The 19,173-nt window shown below is 39.0% G+C and overlaps 1 protein-coding gene across 1 annotated transcript in view; it reads right to left on the bottom strand.

The window, feature by feature from the left end:
- LOC106091063 (tryptophan--tRNA ligase, cytoplasmic) overlaps nucleotides 1-19,173 on the bottom strand; it is a 47,704-nt gene that overhangs the window by 21,157 nt on the left and 7,374 nt on the right. Inside the window, exons 2-3 of the mRNA XM_013257471.2 lie at nucleotides 2,023-2,227; nucleotides 1,806-1,955 (exon numbers count right to left, since the gene is read on the bottom strand). Coding sequence (XP_013112925.2) covers nucleotides 1,806-1,955; nucleotides 2,023-2,227 — 355 coding nt within the window. The remainder of the gene's footprint in view (nucleotides 1-1,805; nucleotides 1,956-2,022; nucleotides 2,228-19,173) is intronic.

A 19,173-nucleotide genomic window follows, 5' to 3' on the forward strand; every position in this document is an offset into this window, starting at 1 on the left:
ATATGGATTATGGAAAGTATTCAGTGGTGATTACAAACATCCACTGAGACACAAATTTACCAACCACCATAGGATGGGGGTATACTAATCTATTCATTCCGTTTGTAACACATCGAAATATTGATCTAGGACCCCATGAAGTATATATATTCTTGATCGTCTCGATATCCTGAGTCGATCTTGCCATGTCAGTCCTTCCGTTCGTCTGTCGGTCGAAATCAAGATAGCGATTAAACGCGTAAAGCTAGCCGCTTAAAATTTTGCACAACTACTTAGTTTTGATGTAGGTCGTTGGGGATTGCAATGGGCCGGTTCAGATTTACATATAGCTCGCATATAAGCCGCAATTTATGTCCGATTTGACTGACATTTTGCACTGTGTTCCGTTATAACTTCCAACAACTGTGCCAAGTACCGTCAAAATCGGCCAAGAACATATTATAGCTCCCATATAAACCGATCTCCCGATTTCATTTCTTAAACTCCTGGAAGCCGCACTTCCAACAACTGTGTAAAGTACGATCCAAATGGGCCAACAACCTGCTCTAGCTCCTATATAAACCGATCTCCCGATTTGAGTTCTTGAGCCTCTGGAAGCAGCAATTTTTGTCTGATTTGGCTGAAATTTTGTATGTGGTGTTTTGTTATGACTTCTACTAGCTGTCCTAAGTACAGTCTAAATCAGTTTATAACCTGATATAGCTCCAATATAAACCGATCTCCCGATTTGACATCTTAAGCTCCTGGAAGCCGCAATTTTTGTCCGATCAGGCTGAAATTTTACACAAAGTGTTTTGTTAAGACTACCAACAACTGTGTCAAGTACGATCCAAATGGGCCAACAACCTGCTATAGCTCCTATATAAACCGATCTCCCGATTTGAGTTCTTGAGCCCCTGGAAGCAGCAATTTTTGTCTGATTTGGCTGAAATTTTGCATGTGGTGTTTTGTTATGACTTCCGCCAACTGCGCCAAGTACGGTCTGAATCGGTCTATAACCTGATATAGCTTCCATATAAACCGATCTCCCGATTTGTCCTCTTGAGCCCCTGAAAGCCTCAGTTTTCATCCTGTTATGACTTCCAACAACTGTCTTAAGTACAGTCTAAATCGGTCTAAAAAATGATAAAGCTCCCATATAAACTGATCTCACAAATTGACTTCTTGAGCTCCTGGATGCCGCAATTTTTGTCCGATTTGGCTGAAATTTTGTTCTGTTATGATTTTCAACAACTGTTCCAAGCACGGTCCAAATCACTCTACAACCAGATATAGCTCCAATATTTTAGCAGAATCCATTTTGGTGGGTTCCCAAGATTCGGCCCGGTCGAACTTAGCACGCTTTTACTCGTTTTTTTCTAACATCTGTACAGCAGTACGCCTGTTGCTCTGAAATTGCAGAACTACTGCTGAAATGGTAACAAAATTAACTACATAATGTCAGCAGACAGTGTTTGCTATTTTCAACAGACTTTTTTCTATGCGTATATGTGGAATCTATTAATAAACGCTAGAAAGAACAGAGCTATTTTGAGTTAAGAATTTTTAATAATTTTTTTAATGGTATAAATTATTTTTTCTTGATTTGAAAAGCAGAATTTTAAAACATCAAATTTGTGATTTTGGTCAATAAAGCAAACATGTGTAAAACATGCTTGGCTTTGCTAGTGATAAAACATTTAAAATGTGAAAAGAACAAAATGTGAATAAACTTAAAAGAAAAAAAATTAACAAATTATTTGACGTTCTTGTGGAATTTGACAACACTTTAGTGAACCCTGCATACATATGAACCACATACTTACCCCATAAATGAGAAGTCATTATACTTGTAGATGAAAGTCTTATTAACATCCAATCCCATGGCTATAACGCCTTTTAAGTCATTCCAAAATTGACTTCTTTCATTAAAAGTTTGAATGATCAACGGCATATCAATAGCATCTTGGAGATATCTAAGAGAAAAATCACATGAATTTCAATGAGTGCAGAAAAGTGATCTTTGGCTTTTTCGGAACTCACCCAATGATTGCGAAGAGAACCCAATGACACAATTGCAATGATTCCAATTTTGGGAGATGGCTCATAACAGCATAAAATTTTTCTCCATTTTTCTTCAAAGTTAAAAGTTTGTCTAATTCGCAAGTTGTCAAATATATTTTTCGCTGGATCAAATAATGAGCTGGGCGCTCTTTTATTTCTACCAAGTGTTTCATCAGTGTTGCATCTAAACAAGAAATGGGAAAATTTCGGTTTATTGAAGTTGTTTCTGTGTGTGGACATGGCTTGACTAAGAATGTCAAGCCGATCGAGAATATATGTACATTAGAGTGTCTCAAAAAACAGAGTTTTTTTTATGAAACCCATACACTCCAGTTTGTTTCCTTTTGATCCCACTAAGCAAGCCGACATGACGCCCAAAGTTGGATGTAACGTATGTGTGTTTGTTTGTTTGTTTGTGGTTTTGTAAATTTGTTTGTTCCGTATAGACTCAAAACCGGCTGAACCGCTTTCTTTCAAATGCCGCCCCGACCCCAAAACCTCCTAAAATAGAAATTGGGATGAAGTATGCGAGGGGTCGTCCAACCCCAAAAACTCCCCCAAACAAACATATTGGACGTAAATATCAATATGGGTCTCAAATGGAAGGTATTCGGGACTAGACTACGAATATGACATAAAAAGTGAGGTCCAAGTAATTAGGGGTCGCCACACTCTAAACTGGGACTATAATTCGATCATAGATGAGTCTTAAATTAAAGGCGTTTGGTAGCAGATTACGAATATGACATTGAACTTTGTGTCCAAGAATAAGTCGCCTCCAATAGTTATTTGACCCAAACTACAAATCAATGGGGGATCAAGTGATAGATATTTTTAAGTGGAGTGCGTCATTCAAATTTGTGCTCAGGTGGCAGTAGGAGTGAGGCGGCCCCCACCAAACGGCTGTATACACCAATTATGACAATATGGGGTTAAATTCAAATTGTAAGGTTGTGGAGTGGGAATATGATATCTTAATTATGCTCATATATCTAGCGGACCACCTCACCTCAAAACAGTTGATCAATTATAATGACCTAACAGGACACGGCCGCCGTACCCCCAAAGTTATGACGTTCCGTGTGATAGGAGCAGTTGCAAACCTTAACGTCAAGGTGGGCGCCATTTTTAGCTCATCGACAAGGAGCCTTCTTTTCCTAGACAAGTCCATCCAACGTGCTGCTGGCTAACTCTTTCAAGTTCAAAAGTTTTACACGGTTTAATTACTAAGAACTGTCGCCACCCCATCTAATATAAAGAACGGCAAATTAGTTCTTTACCACTGAGAATTGCTTAATATGGCAATTTTGAAAATTTGATTTAAAAAATATTTAATTATGACTATTCAGCAGGTAGCCATATAGTCAGTTATAGACAACTAACACATGATGATCAATGTTATAGGCGCCAAGCTGCTCCAAGCGAGTAGCAGCATAGACAAAGGAAATCTACAGACTCATAACAATATGTTAAAAAAAGCTCTAACAGATGGGAGAAATGTCAAATTCTTAATCGTCCATATGTGATTACGCAGGCATCCGGGGCGACATGGAACGGAGAACTTTAACTTTGGGTATTAAAGTCTAAACCTTTCCCTTATCGATAGTAGCACTAACATTTAAATAAGCGCCATCTATTCTGTTTGTAAATGGATCAACTGAATGGAGACGCCACCACGAAAAGAGAGAGGGCAGAGTGGTAAAAATTGATCATGCAGCATTTATCTTTACTATGGCATCCTATCGGTCCGTAAAATAAAGTAGGAATTTCGTTGCGGTTGTTTGCTATATTATTTTTTAAATTTCCCACCCTAACACGGGCCCTAACAATAGGTGGTTCAGGTACTTTTAGTGGCTGTCTTTGCCATAGATACAAATTTATTTAGTAGAGTGCGAATATCCAAGTTTGTGTTAAACTATTAGTAAGGAAGGCTCAATGAACGTACACAGAATCAGAGCAATTGGAGAGTAGGTTACGTTACAGAGGTGACATATTTCTACGTCTTGAAAGCGAAAGCTCAGTGGAGCGGGTTTAATTGAAAATGTAGCTCAAAGATAAGAAGCCTCCTTTTTATAGACGAGCCCAAGTGTCGTGCCGATAAGCACATTGTGCAAATTGTCAGCAAAAATTGGATAAGAATTGAGCCCCATAGTGGCTTAAGAATTAAAATCGGGAGATCCGTTTGCAAATGAATCAACTGAATGGAGACGCCGCCACGAACAGAGAGAGGGACAAGTGGTAAAAATTTATCATGCAGTACTTATCGTCGTTATGACAACCTGTCGGTCCGTAAAATAAAGAAAAATAATATATAGGAATTTCGTTGCGGTTATTTGCTATATTATTTTTTTTTTAAATTTCCCCATCTAAGACGGGCCTTAACAATAAGTGTTTCAGGTAGTTTAAGTGGCTATCTTTGCCATATATAAAAATTTATTTAATAAAGTGCGAATATCCAAATTTGAGTTAAACTGTTAGAGGGGAAGGCTCAACGAACGTGTACACAGAATCAGAGCTATTGGAGAGTAGGTTGCGTTAAAGAGGTGACATTTTTCTACATATTGAAAGTGAAAGCTCAGTGGAGAGGATTTGATTGAAAATTTAGCTCAAATATAAGAAGGCTCCTTTTTATAGCCGAGCCCAAGTGGCGTGCCGATAAGCCCACATTTATTTTTCTTTTTTTCTGTTTTTATGAAGGGAAAATAGCCGTTTTCAATGACTAGGCGAACGAATCGAGTGACAACAAGTAAAAGCGTGAAAAGTTCGGCCGGGCAGAATCTTACATACCCTCTACCATGGATCTCATTTGTCACTTTTTTGCACGATATCTCTTTATAGGCAAACAAAGGATAATGGATAAAAATTGCAAAGCTATTGGGGCTATTTCAGGTTATCAACCGATTCGGACCATGCTTGGTTTTGCTGTTGGAGACCATAGTAGAAGTCATCGTGCAAAATGTCAGCCAAAATTGGATAAGAATTGAGCCACTATAGTGACATAAGTATTCATTTGGGAGCTATATCAGGTTATGGACTCATTCAATTGCACCCTCTAGAAGCTCAAAGAGTCAATTTAGGAGATCGGTTTATATGGGAGCTTTAAATCATTTTTAAACCGGTTAGAACCATACTTACCACAGATATTGGAAGTCATAACAAAATATCTTTTACAAAATTTGATATCTTGTTATGACTTCCAATGTTTAGGGGCTCAAGAACTCAAGATCCAAGATCGGTTGATATGGCAGCTATATCAAAACATAGACCAATATAACCCATTTACAATCCCAACTGACCTGCAATATTAGGAAGTATTTGTGCAAAATTTCAAGCGCCTAGCTTTATACCTACGAAAGTTAGCGTGCTTTCGACATATGGACGGACCGACATGGCTAAATCGACTTAGAATGTCAAGACGATCAAAAATATACATATATACTTTGTTGGATCTTAGATGAATATTTCGATGTTTTACAAACGGAATAACAAAATTTGTTTATGAAAGAAAGAACAAATTTAGTGGTCTAGGCCGAAAATTTTTGCACTGAATTCTTAAATGGATAATTATTTACAATTGTCGCATCTATTATTGAAAGAATATCCAGCGCTGAAAAATTTTTCTGGTATTTATGGCATGCGTAAGCCGAAAATGCTTAACTATGTGCAACTGTGACAAAAGTGGAAATTCAATTGAATTCAAAAATGATGGCAATCTGATGGGAATCAACAGCCAGCATAACCACCAACATATTCAGCGCCATCTATTGGATGAAAGTAATTATTTGAATAGCCAAGCAAACGCGAACAAAGAAAAAGAGCGCGAGAGGTACAGGAGACTGTTTTCAAAGTTGATCATCTGCTTTTCACTTACTGTTTTGACAAGTTGTCTGTCTTTCGAATAAATAAAATAAAGGAACTAACCTTTGACTGTTTTCGGTTTTATTTTTTTAACCCTCTACTCTGGGACAAGCTTTCACATTAGTCTAAAAGTTATATAAAAACATGGCCGAAAAATATATAGGTAACTTAGTAAATGCAAAGGAGAGTAATTGAAAAGAAAGTTATAATTCATATGGTGTTAAAGGAAGCGCAGCGAAGCGGGCCGAATATGACGAATTTGCTTTCAAGCCTAGGTGGCGCTTTTCCTCCTAAAGTTACGTCAAATGGGTTATTTGACCCACTATGACAATATGGGACTCAAATGAAAGGTATTTGAGAGTAGAAAATGAATTTGATATCCAATTTTGAACCCAAATGTTTTGGGGTACGCCCTAAAGTACCCCCTAAACTCAACTTTATTTCCGTTGGGAATAAAAACGAATTTTAAATCTATTTGCTGTGTAAAGTGCCGGTGGCCGCGTTTAGCACGAGTTCGATATCCGCAATCAGGGGAAATTGTGCCCACCCCAAAAAGATATTGGAGGGTTGATGAAGGCGCAGCGGTGCGGGCTCGGCTCGGCTAGTATATATATAGATGTTTGTTTGTATGTTTGCTAGTGGGTTTGTAAATTTGTTTGATCTGTATAGACTTAACAAGTTAAAGCGTGCTAAGTTCGGCCGGGCCGAATCCTGGGAACCCACCATCATGGATTCTGCTAACAATTTATAATTCTGCGATAAATTTAGTTGAAGGGCATAATTTTATTCTACAAACCAAACTTCTGTCAAACCAAATTAAAGCTCTAGGAACCGATCAAGGATGATCAAGAGACCGGTTACATAGGAGCTATATCAGGTTATAGACTGATTTGGACGGTACTTAACACACCAGAGGCTCAAGACGTCAAATCGGGAGATCGGGTTTTAAATGGAGCTATATCAGGTTGGACCTTACTTGTCACAGTTGGTGGAAGTCATAACGGAACACCACATGCAAAATTTCAGCCAAATCGGACAAAAATTGCGGCTTGTAAGCGCTAAAGATGTCAAATCGGGAGATCCGTTTATATGGGAGCTATATCAGGTTATAGACCGATTTGGATCATACTATACAAAGTTGTTGGAAATCATAACAAGCACTAAACGGTCAATTTCAGCCACATCGGACAAAAATTACGGCTTATAAGGGCTCAAGAAATCAAATCTGGAGATTAGTTTATATGGGAGCTATATCAGGTTATAGACCGATTCGGACCGTACTTAAAAAATTTCAGCCAAATTGAACAAAAATAGCGGCTTCCAGGTGCTCAAGAAGTTAAATCGGTAGATCGGTACGTTTACGACCGCTATTGCGATTTCGACAGAGGAACGGGCATGGCTAGATCGACTCAGAACGTCAAGACGATGAATAATATATATACTTTATGGGGTCTTAGACGAATATTTCGAGATGTTACAAACGGAATGATTAGATTAGTACACTCCCATTATATGGCGGTGGGTATAAAAACGGCTAAACCGATTTCTTTGAAATTGACAGAGATTGTGGGGAGTGGCCCGGAACGAGCAATAGGCTATATGATTTTTTGATGTCACACAAGGGGTGGACCCTTCCTCTCACCTCTAAAGTACCACCCAAAAATAAAAGCACACCGATTGGGACAATATGGTACTCAAATGAAAGGTATTCGGGAGTAGAATATAATTAACGATATCAAAAGTTGGGTCCAAGTACCTAGGGGGCTTCCCCTACCCCAAAACCCCTTCAAATAGGCATATTGAACGATAATGAAAATATGGGACTCAACTGAAAGCTATTCGGAAGTATATTACGAATATGGACTAGAAAGGGCAATAGGCTATATAATTTTTTGATATCGGAAGGGGCGAACTCTCCCCCGTCACGCCAAAAACATCACCCAAAACCGAAATTTGACCGATAGAGACAATTTGGGTATCAAATGAACGATAGGAAAGTAGAATACGAGAAAGAGTTTGCTAAGTGCGGCCGGGCCGAATCTTATATACCCTCCACCATTGATCGCATTTGTCTAGTTCTATGAGCGGTATCTCTTTTATGACAAACATAGAATATTGAATAAGAACTGTTATGCTATTGGAGCTATATCAAGTTATAGTCCGATTCGGACCATAAATGAATGGTGAACATTGTAGAAGTCATTGTGTAATATTTCAGTTCATTCGGATAAAAATTGCGCCTTGTAGGGGCTCAAGAAGCAAAATCGCGAGATAGGTTTATATGGGAGCTGTATCAAGCTATTGATCGATTCAGACCTTATTAGACACGTATGTTGGAGGTCATGAGAGAAGCCGTTGTATAAAAATTTCAGCCAAATCGGATGAGAATTGCGCGCTCTATTGGCTCAAGAAGTCAAGATCCAAGATCGGTTTATATGACAGCTATACCAGATTATGAACCGATTTGAATCATACTTAGCACAGTTATTGAAGGTGTTACCAAAACACTACGTGCAAAATCGGACGAGAATTGCGCCCTCTAGAGGCTCAAGAAGTCATGACCCAAGATCGGTTTACATGGCAGCTGTATCTAAACATAGACCTATTAAAACCATACTTGGTGTAGTTGTTGGAAGTGTTACCAAAACACTACGTTTAAAATTTCAATGAAATCGGACGACAATTGAGCCCTCTAGACGCTCAAGAAGTCAAGACCCAAGATCGGTGTATATGGCAGCTATATCAAAACATGGACCGATATAAACCTTCCTTAGCGAAGTTGTTGGAAGTGATACCAAAACACTACTTGCAAAATTTCAATAAAATCAGATAAGAATTGCGCTTTCTAGAGCTCAAGAAGTCAAGGCCCAAGATCGGTTTATATGGCAGCTATATAAAACATGGACCGATTTGGCCCATTTACAATACCAACCGACCTACACTAATAAAAAGTATTTGTGCAAAATTTCAAGCGGCTAGCTTTACTCCTTCGAAAGTTAGCGTGCTATCGACAGACAGACGGAGGGACGGACAGACGGACGGACATGGCTAGATCGACTTAAAATGACATGACGATCAAGAATATATATACTTTATGGGGTCTTAGACGCATATTTCGAGGTGTTACAAACAGAATGACGAAATTAGTACACCCCCATCATATGGTGGAGGGTATAAAAATAGGATCCAAACAATTAAAAGCGTGCTAAGTTCGGTTTATATGGCAGCTGTATCAGGTTATGGACCGATTTGAACCATACTTGGCACAGTTGTTGGATATCATAACATATCGTTCCAATCGGGTAAGAATTGCGTACTCTAGAGGCTCAAGAAGTCAAGACACAAGATCGGTTTATATGACATCTATATCAAAACATGGACCGATATGGCCCATTTACAATACCAACTGCCCTACACTAATAAGAAGTATTTGTGCAAAATTTCAAGCGGCTAGGTTTGCTCCTTCGGAAGTTAGCGTGCTTTCAACAGACAGACGGACGGACGGACATGGCTAGATCGACATAAAATTTCGCGACGATCAAGAATATATATTCTTTATGGGGTCTCAGACGAATATTTCGAGTAGTTACAAACAGAAGGACGAAATTAGTATACCCCCATCCTATGGTGGAGGGTGATCCGTCTATATGGGGGCCGTCTTCAAACTTAACCTTCCTATGAATAAAAAAAAAATCTGTGCAAACTTACAGCAAATTATCTCCATTTTGAAAGCCTGCAACGTGATTTTAACAGACGAACCGACATGGCTAGATCGCCGGAATGACAAAATTGATATACCCCATCCTTCGGTGCTGGGTATAAAAACTATTTAACAGAAATTCGGGAGTTTGTCTATTGACTAATTATTTTTTTTTAATTTTTGGTAGGATTTAATAGAAACCGTTGAGGGGAGCGGACGTGATTCCATTTTACTTCTTGAAGAAGAAAAAATCCTTATCTCAGAATAAGTACCTATTACGAACAATTTTAAAGCCTTTCATGAGTAGGCTCAAAACAGACTCCAAAGACCACACAGCTGCGGTGGTGGCATAACCCCGTAGCATGTCTGATGCCACAACCGCATCAGATGCCTTGGCACCAGAAGTCAAGAGTAATGCTTCAAGCACCAGTCGTCAGACTAACAAATGAGAAATAGACGGATAAACCAGAGGGATATTCGTCCCCAGCCTTTGAGTAAAGTTGGGATTTCCGTTTCAGATCCAAACAGCGACATTGTTAACGAAACAGTCATCGCAGTTGAATCGAGAGATTAGGATAGCGGGATGACGGCAGAAGTGAGCGATGGATTTGCTAAGCTCACAAGCAGACTGAGGAAGCGATCCGGTCCACGACAAAGCGGACCGAGGAGTGTGTACCGGCAGCGCAATCGAGCGAAAGCGCAGGATGCTGGAGAGGATAGAAGTAACATTCCAAGCTCTTCTACAGAAGCTGGAAAGAGCATCAGATCTGCCGAAGAGCATGACACTGCCAAGACGCTGAAGAAGAAAAAGAGCTCATCCCTTTCAAGTACTCTGGGAAGACCAAGCCTGCCCCCCGCAATGGAGAAACCAGCCAGTGTCCCGCGGAGGGAGACAAAGTCGGAACAGCAACAAAGGAAGTGCGCAAATAATAGGAGGAGTAAAATCAACGAACTTATGTTGGTTATGTATACTTTATTATTTTAAATTGATCTTGTCGTTAATGTGAGCCCTGATAGTCCCGTCTATTTTGCCCATCATTATGTCCACTAAGTCTCTATCGACATTTTCTGCGTTATAAGTTGATGATTTTAATGGGTCAAATGTAAACATTTGAGATGTAAATACTTTGTTCAAAAATAGAAAAAAAAATTCCCAATTACCAAATTAATAATTGAATACTTCGGCATACGTTTTCCTTGGTTTTAGGTATTAAACAATTTTCTCCTTGACATCGTTCTAGGATTAATTATCGTGGTCGCCAGGTCGTTCTGTTATGTCTCTTGCAATTTTCTCGTTGATGATGATTCCAAGTGCATACTTTGGAAGCGATTCGTTCTGGCCACATAAGTTGAATGTTGATTCAACGGACTTCACAAAAGCGACTGGATCTAATATTGTCGATAACGATTTTTGGTTACATCAACTTCCAACAGATGCACAAAATCATGTGTTGTAATTTGTCACAGAATGAATGTCTGTCATTACACAAAAATACATGCATTGGGAAAAGTACAACTAATAGACAGGGTTGTCGAGCGTGGGTAATGTGGTAATTGTAACCACATTACCCACGCTCTGTAACATTGTAACATAGATGAAGCCATCACACCCAATATGGTTGAAAAGTCTTCTAACCAAAGACGAAACGCGTCCCATAGTGGTTGGTGTGTGTTGCTATCCTTGGTTTTCCTTTTTCATTTGCATCTCCAATCATTGAGCTCGTCTTGAAAGAGAAACAAACAAAAATTGTAAAATTTAATGATCTTCGCCCTAACAGGCAAAAAACTTGAAAAACTGAACCTGTTGAAATTGTTGCTCTTGAAGTTGTTGTTGCTTCATCTATTGAGTTTGGAGCCGTTGTTGTTGGAGCTGAATTCGTAGCGTATTTATGATTCTCGAAGTGTTCCTGCCTTGAAATCTCTTTCTTTTTTATACAATACACCACAACTGTGGTACAGGGTATTATAAGTTTGTGCATTTGTTTGCAACGCTAAGAAGGAAAACGCTAGACCCATTGATAAGTATACCGACTGACTCAGAATCACTTTCTGATTCGATTTAGCCATGTCCATCTGTCCGTCTGTGAGTCCCTATATTCTTGTAATCAAAGTGCAGGTCGTATTTGTTGTCCAATCATCACGAAATTTTGCACATGTCACTTATTTGGCCCAAGGAAGAACGCTATTGATTATGATAAAAATCGGTTCAGATTTAGATATAGCTCCCATATATATGTGTCGTCCGATTTGCACTTAAATGGCCGTTGTAGCTACAATTTTCTGTTTTGTTAGTGATCTTTACATATCTGCAAGATTTAATCAAAATCGGTTCAGATTTAGATATAGCTCCCATATATATGTGTCGCCCGATTTGCACTTAAATGGCCGTTGTAGCTACAATTTTCAACCGATCTGCACAAAATTTGGAACGGACTGTTTTGTTTCTGATCTTAACAAATCTGCAACATTTCATAAAAATCGGTTCAGATTTAGATATAGCTCCCATATATATGTATCGCCCGATTTGCATTTAAATGGCCGTAGTAGCTACAATTTTCAACCGATCTGGACAAAATTTGGGACGGATTTTTACTGATTTTAACATATCTGCAAAATTGAATCAAAATCGGATCAGATTTTTGATATAGCTCCCATATATATGTATCGCCCGATTTGCACTTAAATGGCGGTAGTAGCTACAATTTTAAACCGATCTGCACAAAATTTAGCACGGACTGTTTTGTTAGTGATCTTTACATATCTGCAAGATTTCATCAAAATCGGTTCAGATTTAGATATAGCTCCCATATATTGGTTGCCTAAAAAGTAATTGCGGATTTTTTTAAAGAAAGTAAATGCATTTTTAATAAAACTTAGAATGAACTTTAATCAAATATATAATTGTCATTTTGTTCGATAACCTTTTGCCATCTTTCTGGCAAATTTAGTATTCCACGCTCATAGAACTTCTGGCCTTTATCTGCAAAAAACTGAACCAAGTGCGATTTTATAGCCTCATCATTGCCGAAAGTTTTACCATTTAAGGAGTTCTGCAAAGACCGAAATAAATGGTAGTCTGATGGTGCAAGGTCAGGGCTCTATGGTGGATGCATCAAAAGTTCCCAGCCAAGCTCACTCAGTTTTTGGCGAGTGACCAAAGATGTGTGCGGTCTAGCGTTGTCCTGGTGGAATATGACACCTTTACGATTGACCAATTCTGGTCGCTTCTCCTTGATGGCTGTATTCAATTTGTCCAATTGTTGACAGTAAACATCCGAATTAATCGTTTGGTGCCTTGGAAGCAGCTCAAAATATACCACACCCTTCCAATCCCACCAAACAGACAGCATAACCTTCTTTTGGTGGATATCAGCCTTTGAAGTGGTTTGAGCTGCTTCACCATGCTTGGACCATGATCGTTTTTGACTAACGTTGTTGTAAACAATCCATTTTTCATCTCCAGTTATGATTCGTTTTAAAAACGGATCGAATTCATTGCTTGTGATAAGGTGCATATCACAAGCGTTGATTCGGTTTGTTTAATGAATTTCTTTCAATACATGTGGTACCCAAATATCAAGCTTTTTCACCAGTCCAAGACTTTTTATGAGATAATGAACGGTTGATTTTGGTATATTTAACTTCTCTCCTATCTCACGCTCAGTTACATGACGATCCAATTCGATTAATGCTTTGATTTGGTCATCATCAACTTCATTTGGCCGACCTGAACGTGGCTCTTCTTTAAGTGAAAAATCTCCAGAACGAAATTTGCGAAACCAATTTTGACACTGTCTTCCTTTTAAGGCTTTATCACCATACACATCTCGTACCTTTTTAGCAACCTGTTCCACGTTTTTTCTTTTACGGAAATAATAAAGTAAAATATGACGAAAATGCTCCTTTGTGGGCTCCATATTAAAATTGACGCCAAACAAACAAATGTAAACAAAGTTTCGCGCACTTTTTTTCTAAAGCAAGCTAAAAGTAACAGCTGATAACTGACAGAAGAAAGAATTCAATTACAGAGTCACAAGCCGTTGAAAAAATTTGTCAACGCCGACTTTATGAAAAATCCGCAATTACTTTTTAGGCAACCCAATAAATGTACAGTCCGATTTGCACTTAAATGGTCGTAGTAGCTACAATTTTCTACCGGTCTGCACAAAATTTGGCACGTATTGTTACTGATTTTAACATATCTGCAAAATTTCCTCAAAATCGGATCAGTTTTAGATATAGCTCCCATATATATAAATGGTCCGATTTGAACTTAAATGGCCGTAGTAGCTACAATTTTAGACCGATCTGCACAAAATTTGGGACGGACTGTTTTGTTAGCTCCCATATATATGTATCGGCTGATTTGTCCTTATATGGTCGTAATAACAACAAATTTCGACCGACCTGCATAAAATTTGACACGCATTGTTTTGTTACTTATCTAAACGTATATGCAACATTTCATTGTAATCGGCTAAGATATGAGTATATAGCTCCTATGGTTTTTGAATGTTTCTATTCTAATGTTCGTCAGTTTAACTTTCTATCTGTTTGTGTGCCTTCCTGCCTGCCCGTCTGTCTTCCCGTCAATTTTTTCTCTGTCTGTATGTATACCCTACACCACCACTATGGTAAAGGGTATTATTGGTTTGTGCATTTGTTTGCATCGCTAAGAAGGAGATGAGCTAGACCCATTGATAAGTATGCCGATCGGCTTAAAATCATTTCCTGAATCGATTTAGCTATGTCCGTCTGTCTGTCTTTCTGTCCATGTATTCTTGTGATCAAGGTACAGTTCGCATTTACTGTCCGATTGGCATGAAATTTTGAACATGTCACTTCTTTAGCCCAAGGACGAAAGATTTAGATATAGCTCCTATACATTTCTTTCACCCGATATGGCCTTTTGAGGCTGTAGAAGCCACAATTTTGGTCCGATCTATACAAAATTTAGCACGAGATGTTTTTTTTTAACGTCCTAATATATGCGGAAAATTTCATATTTCGGTCCAGATTTAGTTATAGCTCCCATATATATCTTTCATCCGATATTGCCTTTTAAGGCTTTAGAAGCCACATGAGACATTTTATTTGGCGTTCCAACACGTGCGCAAAAATTTCATTAAAATCGGTCCTGATTAAGATATAGCTCCCACATATATATTTCATCCGATATGGACTTTTAAGGCAGTAGAAGCCACAATTTAGGTCAGATCTCTACAATATTGGGTGTGAGATATAATATTTGACGTCCCATATTTAGATATTCTTCCCATATATATCTTTCATCCGATATTGCCTTTTAAGGCTTTAGAAGCCACATGAGACATTTTATTTGGCGTTCCAACACGTGCGCAAAAATTTCATTAAAATCGGTCCTGATTAAGATATAGCTCCCACATATATATTTTATCCGATATGGACTTTTAAGGCAGTAGAAGCCACAATTTAGGTCAGATCTCTACAGTATTGGGTGTGAGATATAATATTTGACGTCCCATATTTAGATATTCCTCCCATATATATCTTTCATCCGATATTGCCTTTTAAGGCTTTAGAAGCCACATGAGACATTTTATTTGGCGTTCCAACACGTGTGCAAAAATTTCATTAAAATCGGTCCTGATTAAGATATAGCTCCCACATATATTTTTCATCCGATATGGACTTTTAAGGCAGTAGAAGCCACAATTTAGGTCAGATCTCTACAATATTGGGTGTGAGATATAATATTTGACGTCCCATATTTAGATATTCCTCCCATATATACCTTTTATCCGATATGGCTTTTAAGGGTGTAGATATCCACAATTTTTGTTCTATCGTAAAAAAAGGTTCTTACAAGCTTATATTCGATAACTCAATAGGTATGCAACATTTAAGTCTGACTAGATTTGGAAATAAGTTCTATATATGAAAAGTAGTACAAATATGGTTCAAATCGGTCTATAACCTGAAATAGCTGCCATATAAACCAATCTGGGATCTTGACTTCTTGAGCCTCTATAGGGCCTAATTATTATCCGATTTGGATGAAATTTTTTACGACGGCTTCTTCCATGACCTCTGTATATGAAAAGTAATACGTAGGCTAGGTGGTGTAGGGTATTATATAGTCGGCTCCGCCCGACTTTTGCCTTTCCTTACTGGTTTCTCTTAAAATTCCATAAAATCAGCTGGTTTGCCTTTACCAAAAGATTCCTTGACTTGGTGTTGAAGTTTGTTATGCTTCTCTTTATTGACTGCTGATTTCCTCGTTGTCGTCTTCTCACTCAATACTGAGCAGTAAGATCCAAATAACCAGCCACCGTTAACCAATTTTCAATCAACTTGGACAAACACAAAACGCGAAATATGTTTAAATCTTATTTTTGTTTGTTTGGCAATCACACATTTAGTTCAATTTTCTTTATTTTGGGGTCACCTTTTTTTATGCACTAAGGTTTTTCGTCGTTGGAACTTTATTTAAATGATTTGTATACTCTCCACCATAAGATGGGGGGTATACTAATTTCGTCATTCTGTTTGTAACTACTCGAAATATTCGTCTGAGACCCCATAAAGTATATATATTCTTGATCGTCGTGACATTTTATGTCGATCTAGCCATGTCCGTCCGTCTGTCCGTCCGTCCGTCCGTCTGTCTGTCGATAGCACGCTAACTTCCGAAGAAGTAAAGCTAGCCGCTTGAAATTTTGCACAAATACTTCTTATTAGTGTAGGTCGGTTGGTATTGTAAATGGGCCATATCGGTTCATGTTTTGATATAGCTGCCATATACACCGATCTTGGGTCTTGACTTCTTGAGCCTCTAGAGTGCGCAATTCTTATCCGATTGGAATGAAATTTTGCACGACGTGTTTTGTTATGATATCCAACAACTGTGCCAAGTATGGTTTAAATCGGTCTATAACCTGATATAGCTGCCATATAAACCGATCTTGGGCCTTGACTTCTTGAGCCTCTAGAGTGCGCAATTCTTATCCGATTGGAATGAAATTTTGCACGACGTGTTTTGTTATGATATTCAACAACTTTGCCAAGTATGGTTCAAATCGGTTCATAACCTGATATAGCTGCCATATAAACCGATCTTGGGTCTTGACTTCTTGAGCCTCTAGAGTGCGCAATTCTTATCCGATTGGAATGAAATTTTGCACGACATGTTTTGTTATGATATCCAACAACTGTGCCAAGTATGCTTCAAATCGGTACATAACCTGATATAGCTCCCATATAAACCGATCTTGGATCTTGACTTCTTGAGCCTCTAGAGGTCGCAATTATTATCCGATTTACCTGAAATTATGTACTACGAATCCTCTCATGACCATCAACATACGTGTTTATTATGATCTGAATCGGTCTATAGCCCGATAAAGCTCCCATATAAATCGATCTCTCTATTTTACTTCTTGAGCCCCCAAAGGGCGCAATTCTTATTCGAATTGGCTGACATTTTACACAGGTCTCCAACATGTAATAATATATTAATAGCAGAGCAAATCTTTTCTTATATCCTTTTTTGCCTAAGAAGAGATGCCGGGAGAAGAACTCGGCAAATGCGATCCATGGTGGAGGGTATGTAAGATTCGGCCCGGCCGAACTTAGCACGCTTTTACTTGTTCAGTTTGATTTTTTTATGCCCTCCATCATAGGATGGGGTTATACTAATTTCGTCCTTCTGTCTGTAACGCCTCGAAATATTCGTCTAAGACCCCATAAACTATATATATTCTTGATCATGAAATTTTAAGTCGACCTAGCCATGCCCGTCTGTCCGTCCGTTCGTCTGTCCATCCGTCCGTCTGTCTGTCGAAAGCACGCTAACTTTCTAAGGAGTAAAGCTATCCGCTTGAAATTTTGCAAAAATATTTCTTATTAGTGTAGATCAGTTGGGATTGTAAATGGGCCATATCGGTCAATGCTTTGATATAGCTGCCTTTTAACCCGATCTGGGGTCTTGACTTCTTGAGCCACTAGAGGACGCAATTCTCATCCGATTTGGCTGAAATTTTGCATGGCGTGTTTGGTTATGACATCCAACAACTGTGTCAAGTATGGTTTAAATCGCTCCATAACCTGATATCGCTGCCATATAAACCAATCTGGGATCTTGACTTCTTGAGCCTCAAGAAGGCCTAATTATTATCCGATTTGGCTGAAATTTTGTATACCGGCTTTTTCCATTACCTCCAACATGCGTGTAAAATATGGTCTGAATCGGTCTTTAGCCTGATACAGCTTCCCTATAAACCGATCTCAATATTTTACTTCTTGAGCCCTTAAAAGGCCCAATTCTTACTCGATTTGGCTGAAATTTTACACGTATACTTCTACTGTGGTCTCCAAAATTCAATTAGCAAAGCAATTCTTTTCTTTTATCCTTGGTTAGTCTAAAAAGAGATACTGGGAAAGAACTCGACAAATGCGATTCATTGTGGAGGGTATATAAGATTCGCCACGGCCGAACTTAGCACGCTTTTACTTGTTTTTATACCCTCCACCATAGGATGGGGGTATACTAATTTTTGTCATTCTGTTTGTAACACCTCGAAATATGCGCCTAGGACCCCATAAAGTATATATATTCTTGATCGTCGTGACATTTTAAGCCGAACTAGCCATGTCCGTCCGTCCGTCTGTCTTTCGAAAGCACGCTAACTTTTGAAGGAGTAGAGCTAGCCGCTTTTTTTTGCACAAATACTTCTTATAGGTGTGGGTCGGTTGGGACTGTAAATGGGCCAAATCGGTCCATATTTTCATATAGCTGCCATATAATCTTGGGTCTTGACTTCATTACTGCCGCCATCGAATCTTACCTTGCAGTTTGTCGGTCATCGTTCTTTTCCCATTTATTTATGTTGCTATTGGTCGGTCATCGTTCTTGTTGCCTTTATTTAAGTATTTCTGCATGATTATGGTGACATCGTCGTTGCTAGCATAATCATGTGTAATACGTTGAGGATTAAGGTGCGGGTATGTAACTCGCACGACCCCTGAGTCTGGGGAGGAGGACTGTGACTTCCAAAAGGATGCCACAGCCATCACAGAAGGGGAAGATAGTCGCTGACGAAGGTATGGAACCGCCCTCTTACGCCGGAGTGGCAAGGAAGCCCAACAGAGATGAGATGACTTATGCAGTCATCGATATCAGCTGTGTATCCGGTAGGATTCCACCATATCGTTGGCCCTAGGTGAGGCATTTGGTAAACGAGCGGATTATCGAACAAGTGTTGAACTCCGACTTATGAACTGCGAGTAAAGGGGGGACATCTTAACGCTGCTGCGCTTAGCGTCAGCGGAATGCATTGATACCGTCAAAGGCTCGTTGGAAATATCCATACTTCCAGGGGCGCAAAGCTCGACATTGGGAAAAAGATGGACATCCCACAGCTCACAAAGGGGATGGTCTTCATCAAGGATGTGCGCAACGACATCGCGACGGAACATATGATGGAAGTCTTCAACAAGCAAAATAAGATTTGGTCGTGGAGAAATGGGTGGTTTTCCTCAGGGAGGAGAAGGAGGAAGGGACTCTCCACATGGTGGGCATTGATCAAGTCTCC

The sequence above is a fragment of the Stomoxys calcitrans genome, chromosome 2 (assembly GCF_963082655.1).
Source record: "Stomoxys calcitrans chromosome 2, idStoCalc2.1, whole genome shotgun sequence".
Classification (NCBI taxonomy): domain Eukaryota; kingdom Metazoa; phylum Arthropoda; class Insecta; order Diptera; family Muscidae; genus Stomoxys; species Stomoxys calcitrans.